At 48.5% G+C, this 8,002-nt stretch overlaps 1 protein-coding gene across 5 annotated transcripts in view; it reads left to right on the top strand.

The window, feature by feature from the left end:
• The first annotated feature begins 1,609 nt into the window (after positions 1-1,609).
• PALM2AKAP2 (PALM2 and AKAP2 fusion) overlaps positions 1,610-8,002 on the top strand; it is a 325,838-nt gene continuing 319,445 nt past the window's right edge. For 2 of the 5 annotated variants that reach the window (XM_087869487.1, XM_045814778.2), the window contains exon 1: positions 1,612-1,852. In XM_087869487.1, the coding sequence (XP_087725613.1) occupies positions 1,808-1,852 (45 nt within the window). In that variant the 5' untranslated portion in view covers positions 1,612-1,807. Of the gene's footprint in view, positions 1,853-8,002 lie in introns of all 5 variants that reach the window. The other 3 variants (XM_087869488.1, XM_045814780.2, XM_045814779.2) reach the window with 2 other exon arrangements.

Here is an 8,002-nt window from a genome sequence, read left to right as displayed (position 1 = left end):
CTCTGCTAAAGCAATAACAGCTTGGTTTATTTGTGAGCAAACACCCTGCAAAGAACTTGACCTGCGGGAGCTGGTGCTGGAAGTGAAGAGAAAATGAAGTGTTTGAAGAAAGTGATAGATCTTAGCCAGAAAGTAGGAGTTCTGGATATACTGGAGTGGGATGTCGAATCTGGCATTGGTTTGGATTTATGACACAAATAGCTCCACCTGCACCCCTTATGAAAAGGAAGAGAAAACAATCAATCAGTAAAACTGTTTTGGTAACTACTTCAGTGTTCAGGCAGGGTAGTAATTGCTCATCAAGTGACAAGTAAAACCTCTGTGCAAAGCTGAAAAAGCAATTTAGTTGAATTGCAAGAATTTGCCCAGGAAAGAGGTGATTTGGGGAAGTTCGATGTGCATACCTTTTAAAATGTCTTTCAAGTCCTGCGTTTATAGGATCATCTAGGGTCTAAAGAGGTCAGGTGTTTGTTTGTTTTCTCAATGTTTATTATTTCATTTTATGGAGGAAAGATTACTTATGAATGTTTGGAATTCTAGCAGGTCCCTCCTGAATGTTAAGAGGTATTTTGTTTGTATTTAGCATTTATTTCCTTTCGTACTTGGTCTTAGCCATCTCTCACGTTCAGCCCAGGGCCGGTCACAAAAGATGCACTTTAGCACTGTTTAAAGGAATAGGTGAAGCATTTTAGTGACCCGATCCTACTTTTCCTTTCAGAGACTGTGTAGAGAAGTAAAGAATCCCGAAGAGTTTCAGCCCAGAATGTCACAGGATAATGATAAGAACAGATTGCCCTTGACAAAGCACCTTTATATATTTTATCTCATTAATCACTGACGGCACTCCATTTTTCAGATGAGGAAACTGAGGTTCAGAGTGGGTAGGCAAGTTGCTCGTGTTTTCACAGCCCATTTGCCAAGCCCCACCTAGACCAGCGCCAGAGACTACAAACTCTCTGCTGTCTTTTTAAGCCACATTTGGCCTCACAGAGAGGTGGCCTGTGTTGAGCTGTACCCTGCCCTCGGCCCACTTGACCTTTGAGGACCCTGACATCTAAGGCATGTGGGCGAGGCAGCCCTTCCCTACTGGAAATGACCCCACGTGGAGCCCAAGCATCTGGCATGCGCCAGAAGGCGGCCAGAACACTCGGTGGCCACAGCCCGCACGTCACAGCACGTGCTTGGGGCCCGCTTTCTGCCAGAGGCCCCTCTGCTGGCTGGCACGGGCGCCACCTTGCCCTGCTGGGACTTCACAGAGCACGCGTCCACCCCGGAGCCCGCCGTGCGCCCTAGCGGCTCGCTGTGCGCCCGCGCCCCAGGTGCCCACTCGCACGCGCGCTCCCCGTCGGCACCTTGGGGACCCCACCTCCCCTGCGGCGGTAGCCCGGCGTCTCCAGCCCGCCTAGAGCCACGGGGGGCGGTGGCCGCAGGTCCCCCACACCCCAGGGGCGGAGCGAGGCGCGGAGACGTCAGGGCGGAGGACCAGCGCGGGGCGGGCGCGCCCTCCCGGCGGCTGCCCGTGGCCCACGTCCCCAACTGGCGCGGCCGGCCGCGGCCCGGAGCTGCAGTTAGCGGCGGCGCTGGGGCGCATCCAGGCGGCCGGGCGGGCGGGGGCCGGAGGCTGAGCCCGGGCGAGCCAGCCGAGCGCAGAGCTCTGCCGGCCACCCCTGAGCGGATCCCCCGCTGCCCCTCGGCTGTCCCCCAGGGCTTCTTGCGCAGCCCCCCAGGGTGCCCATCCATTTCCTTGGGTGACTACAGCGTGTGTTTTGTTTTTCTTTCTTCCCCTCCCTGTGTGCCCTTCTCCAGGATGGCAGAGGCGGAGTTGCACAAGGAAAGGCTGCAAGCCATAGCAGTAAGTCCACTTTCATTTTATTTTCTTGCTCGATTGTCTGGGGTGGAAGGGGACCCCGAGTGTTTCGGGGCCACCGACATTCCAGCACAGTAGCCGCAGGGCATGTGTTTGGGGGATAAAAGTCTGTCAAGGCTCAGCTACGCTGCTTTTTCTTTTATAGTCTGTGGATAGAAACCCCCAGGGCGCGCTTTGGGCTGGGGATTTGAATGTGGAAGATTGGCTTAGAAATAAGATGCTTGCTACTGGGCTTTGGGAAAAAACCAGACGCATGAGGGTGGGGGTGGGGTGATTCCTGGAATATTATCACCCAGTGATCGGTCCTACTCTGACTGCATACACTGGAGAAGCGAGAGAACGGCGACCAGAGCGGTGGCTGCCACCCTTCCTGGGGAAGCTGTTCTGTCTCCTAAGTGGGAAACCAGCAGTCAGCTCCACTGCCAGCCACGCAGTAGCACCATCTCCCCGACACCCGGGGTGTTGGTTTTCCCTGTTCTCTTTGATATTGACAAGGACATTGGCACAAGCCTTCAGCCTGGAGGGGTCTGGGGACTTCTTACAACAACTGAGTCCTGGGCATAATATTCCAAGAGAGCATCCTTCTTCTGGGGGTGGGCAATCTGAAACCTATTTTCAACATACAAAGGAGCAACCAGTTTTGGCAAAGTTTTCATGCACTTTCAGAAAAGTGTACCCTTGTGCATCTTGAGTAAAAAAGAGAACTTTCTGGGACTGTGTAGATTTGAGCAATCTTGCCACAGTGTTGCCAATGATCCACAGATGTGGTATTTTTACTGGAGCCACCGCAGCTGGATTATATATTTCCTTTGCAGATGAGGGAATGATTACTGCTGCTGTATGAAATAATAACAATTAAAAGAGAAGGTCTGTTCACATATTGGCATAAAAGAATCTCTAGCCGTTCTTCTACCTAAGTACCTTTTTTTTTTTTTTTTTGTCCAGGAATTCTCTGGAAACACATCTAAATTTGTTGGAGAAATAGTGTGTAATGTTTTGGAAGCAAAGTATATTAAAGTGTTTTCAAAATCCTTTGGACAGATTTTTCCTAAGGAAAATGCATACAGGCCCTTCTTTTTAAAAGAATAATTTGATATGGTTTCCAGGGCACTGAGACCCTCTTTACCAACGTCTTCAAATTTTAAATGCCTTGGAGACTTGGCCACTGAAGTGAGAGGGCCATTTGTTGGCAGTGTTGAAATGCTATGGGTTGTTTTTTTTTTTTTTTGCCCGTTGGGCAATCTTTGAACTTGGTCCTTCAGAACTCAGGAAAGCTGGTTTTTTTTTTTTTTCTCTTTTCTCTTTCCCTCTATGCGTGTGTATTTTGATGGTTAATGAAGTTGTTTATGGTTGTTTCTAAAGCTAGTGGCAAGGCGGTGTGGCCAGTGTGTCATGAACTTGATAAGAATGGAGATATTCAGTTATCGGTGCCATGTAGCTGCTGGGTGTTTTATATAAACTGAATAATAGGCTGCTTTAACCGTCCCCGAAGTGGCTGCTCCAGAGAACGTTCAGTTGCTTCCATAGACTGCGTGAAGGTCTCCAACAGTTGTCACTGCCTTTGCATGAGCAGCTTTACTGGATGCCTGAGGGACAGCTGAGCCTTATGAAAGGACTCGCTCTCTGAACTGGGAGCCAGTAGCAGCTAACACTGGGGCCACCCCTTTCCAAATGGGCCTGGGTAATCCCAGCAGGGGCCAAGTGGGTTTTCAAGAAAGACTGAGCCGGTCTTTTGGAATTCTCTTGAGCATATGATAAGTCTAAACACAAATACTTGTGCCTGTTCAGTTGTGGAATTGAGTTTGTCCTGGACCTGGGAGGCTGTTGATGATTCTCATGAACATATCAGCCTCAGTTAACATATGTGTTGTTAATGGTTCTGATACACTAACAGGGTGTGTGTGTGCGTGTGTGTGTGTGTGTGTGTGTGGTGAGAGAGAGAGAGAAAGAGAGACTTAAGAAATGAGAGGTCAGCATGTCTTGCGACCATATCAAAAATAGTTCTATGCTATGTTATGGCCTAGTAAACACTCCTCAAATTTGGCAAACCATGCCTCTCTCTAGAATTCTTAGGGGACCCTCCTAGAACTCTCAGGGGACCATCAGGAAGGAGCCCCCAGCCTGCCTCCAGAGCCTAGCACTCCTGCAGTATGTCTGGAAATGTGAAAGAGGAAGAGGACAAGTCCTTACCTCTTCACCAACTTGGGCTCCTCTCTACGAGGCAGAGCAGAGAGACAAGGCTTCTAGTCTGTGGGGTCTTGGGCAGTCTTTCGTCTAGGTGCTGCTCCTTCTTCCGAACGACGAGCGCATGCATTCTACCTCACGGGCTCCTTGTAAGGTTTAGCTGTGATACAGGGGAAGTACCGGCGTGTGGTTGTCATTAGATGGTATTGGGGCGGAGCTCCCGAGCCCCCGATTCCTGTCTACGGCACTGCTTTTGTGCCGTGAGGCTTAGAGGCAACACCTCTGAGGCACAGCGTCTGAACAGCCTTTTCCATTTCTCCCTTTAACTCCGACTAAAGGCCAGGCTGTGTCCAGCATCAATTCCTCTAGCTGCCTCAGACACAGGTATAGAGCTGTCACCTGAGATTCACCCATCCATTCATTCAGCAGGTACTCACAGCATGCCTCCTCTGGGAACGTACTATTGACACCAAAAAGTCAGTGTCCCCAAGTGTCAGCCATCAGAGGGAAGATACTACCGGTTTCATACTCATGTCCTGAAAGGACAGATGTCCTGTGACCCATTTGTCACATGGTCATCTGGGATTGTTTTTTTTTTTTCTTTACCCCCAAGGGAATGAAATACTCAAAAACTGTGGTACTTTAATTGAATCTTCCTGTTGAATCCAGAGCCTGATCAATGAGAAAAGATAGATCTTGTCCTGTCCTTTGCCAAAAGAAGAGCAAGTCCATCTTGACAACTTTCTGTACTCCCAGGCACTCTTTCCACCTGTAGGGACATTCCCAAAGTGGTAATTTCAGGAGACGGCAAAATGCTTCCGTAGCAGAATGAATGTGAATAATAATTCCAGGGAATAATAATACAATTGCCATTTATTGAACATTATCTATTCAGCAAGGCACCCTGTGATCTGCTTTTTTTTTTTAGCCGTAAGTTTTTAATAATCTAAAGGAGAAACACAGAGAAACAATTATTGTACGGTGCCAGGAGTACTTATGCAAATGAGCACTCACGTGGAACAGGTAAACCAACCTCACAACCTCAAGGAGTTGTGGAACATTCCCCAGAGAGGAGGCATTGGAGCAAGTCCTGAAGACTGGGTAAAATTACATTTAACGTAATAACCTTCCTACTTAGCAGAAGACATTTATTTGTTTATCTTAGTTTGATTATTACTTATTTGGAACAGTTAATATGAGAAAGGAAAAGCCAAAAGCATGAAGAAGGACAGTCAGTAGGTAAAGGCACACAATTGGTGGTAAGACAAAAATGCATTTTAACACAACTGACGTCATTTGATACTACTAAATTGATGAAGCAGGAACTACTGTATGATCCATGTTTTAAAAGAGCCCAACATTAACAGAGAGTGTCAGAGCCAGGATTTGAACTCATGCTCCAGGGCACTGGAGCCCTTATATTGACTACTGCCCCGAATTGCTACTCCCAAGATGGCGGCAATCTTCTGCTTTTCCTACGAGCACACGGCTCAGGTGGTTCCAACAGCCTCCGTGCGCGCCAACAAGGGAGACTGATTCAGTAGCGCTGGGAAAGGCCAAGACAAACCAGGAGGCCCACATCCTTTTGAGACTCTTCCAAGCTGGGTTTCCGTGCATGGAAATATCTGATGTACTTTCTAACTGAATGAGTAACACTCCCTTGGGAAAGAAGCTACAGTGTCTCGATGGAAATCAGCTTTGGGAGAGGATGTTGTTATGTCTGCACATCCGAGAGGAAAGTGGTCTTCCTTGGGTATGTGGGAAGCTAAGTACATGTCGCAGAGGTCAGCATGTGCAAAAGCCCTCAGGGCCATGTGGACAAGGCGTCGGCCTCCACCAGGGCCCAGCATGAGCACGGTCACAAATATGGAAGTTCAACCCAACCTACACATGCTTTTTTAGAGAATTTCGTCATTAATAAGAACCCACTCTGTGGAATGATAAAAATGCTCTTTTGCATCTGTATGCCAGTTTACACTGTAGAGACACCTGCGTAGGTGACCTTAATTCTGAGCTGTGTGGGGCATTATCTTCACTTCACAACTGAAGATGCAGAGATATTCAAGCTCACATGGTGAGATGGGGAAGAGTTGTATGAAGTCTGGTCTCTCCCGACTCCCGATCCCTTGTGTTAGTGGCACATCTAGCTTGGAGGGGGTACCCTGATGAGGGTGGGCGCTGCCACCAGGACCCTCCTGAGCGAGAGTCGTGGGGTCAGGAGGAGAGGGATGAGCTTGTGGGTATGTGGGCCTGGATGTGCCTCCATGAAATCTGCCCTTTAGGGGAGCTCACTTTGGGCTCCCCTCCCTCTTGAAACTCTCACACAGTTAGTGGGTCTGTGGCTCCCACCCGATCCCATTCTCTGTCCCGAGAAGGCCTGGATGTAGGTGGGTGGCTTAGGCTGGTCAGTGTGTACCTGCAGAGAAATGCTTTTGGCATTCCTTGGATTCACGTCTCAGTGCCTCTTCTTGCCTTGAGATGATAAGGCCTCGGATACCACAGGGTTAGAGTATGGGACGAGGGGCCGGGGTGCCAATCAGCCTGTGTTTGATCCAGGCCACTTAGGTTGCTCTGCAGAGCCTGGGTAAAAGTCCCGGCTGCAGTTTACACATGATCCAGCCCAGCCCAGCTAGCCCAGTCAGGGACCCCCTCAGAGGATTTAGAGACCCAAACCCCAAACCCTACAGTAAAAAAACAAAACCAAAATAAAAACCAACTGATTCTTGCAGGGACCATCCCCATACATGTCCCTTGTGAACCCCTGTCATTGGCAAGTAGCTGGCAAAGGAATAAAGAACTGAAGATCGTGGCCACTCATTGCTGTCGTCCTCCATCTCAGAGATGTGGGTGATACCCTGCTCCTCAAATTTCCTGTTAAGGCCTAAATGATAGTTTGCTCGGGATATTGGTGCTGAGCAAGTGTTCACCCCAGCTGAGTCTGCAGGGCCACCCAGAAGATAGGTGTCACCTTGGGCTCATTTAGCGTCATTGCCGAATCTGAGAGTGCCAAGGCCGGCCTTACACAAAGACATGCAAGGGTCATATATACATTGGACCTCTGAGTATTTCAGGCTTTAGCCTCTTGGGACAAAGAGCAGCTGCTCTAGCAAGGGCCTTGAGAAAGAGTAGAGTCATCATTAAAAAGTCATCATAAAAAAAGCCTAGGAAGGGGGCTTGTGGGTTATGATTTGTCAGTATTTAAGGGAGACCAGGGCTCAGTACTGGTGCTTCTGTATTTCTTCTGGGCTGCCCAGCACTTTTGGGACCCGTGCTGTTGGTCCTTCGAATTACCTGCATTTCATCACTGATTCCTTTCGGGAATGTTGTTCAACATTCAACTAGCTTGACCATAATCATTATGTGGTGTGACATCCGTCATCATGTGGTATGACATTGATGGAGACAGCAAATGGGCACTGATGCACGGAGACTGTGGTCCCCTGGGCTGGTAGTGCCTCGCACGGTCTGGCGAGTTACAAGCAAGGCTTCTGGGGTCCGAAAGCCTTGGCTCAAGTCCTGGCTTTTCTCTTCGTATCTGTATGACCTCACAGTCCCTCGTTTTCCTTATCAGTAAGATGGAGATAATGATAATACCTACTTCATGGAATTGTTGTGAAGGTTATTTGCGAAATTTCATGGGACATGCTCAGAGCAAGGACTCAGAAAGCACTCAGCCTAAGTTCTCTCGTTATAAGTGAATCAACGAATCGTAACTCATGGATCTTTCAACAGAAAATGGACAGAAAAAATGGAAGATGAATTCTATTAACTTCAACATTTTTGCCAAACTGGGAAATTTCAGATGAACAGAGTAGTTACTGAGCATTTCCAGCGCGGGAGGATACTAATAATAACAGTGAAAAGGATTGTTTATAGTGGATAGGAGTTGCAGATTTAAAGGCTCCAGGAGCCAATGTGTAACATTGAGGAGAGACACAGGCTGAGGGGACA

Source organism: Ursus americanus, chromosome 18 (assembly GCF_024610735.1).
Source record: "Ursus americanus isolate L20-20 chromosome 18, mUrsAme1.1.p, whole genome shotgun sequence".
In the NCBI taxonomy this organism is placed as follows: domain Eukaryota; kingdom Metazoa; phylum Chordata; class Mammalia; order Carnivora; family Ursidae; genus Ursus; species Ursus americanus.
This window is presented reverse-complemented; position numbering and strand designations above follow the sequence as displayed.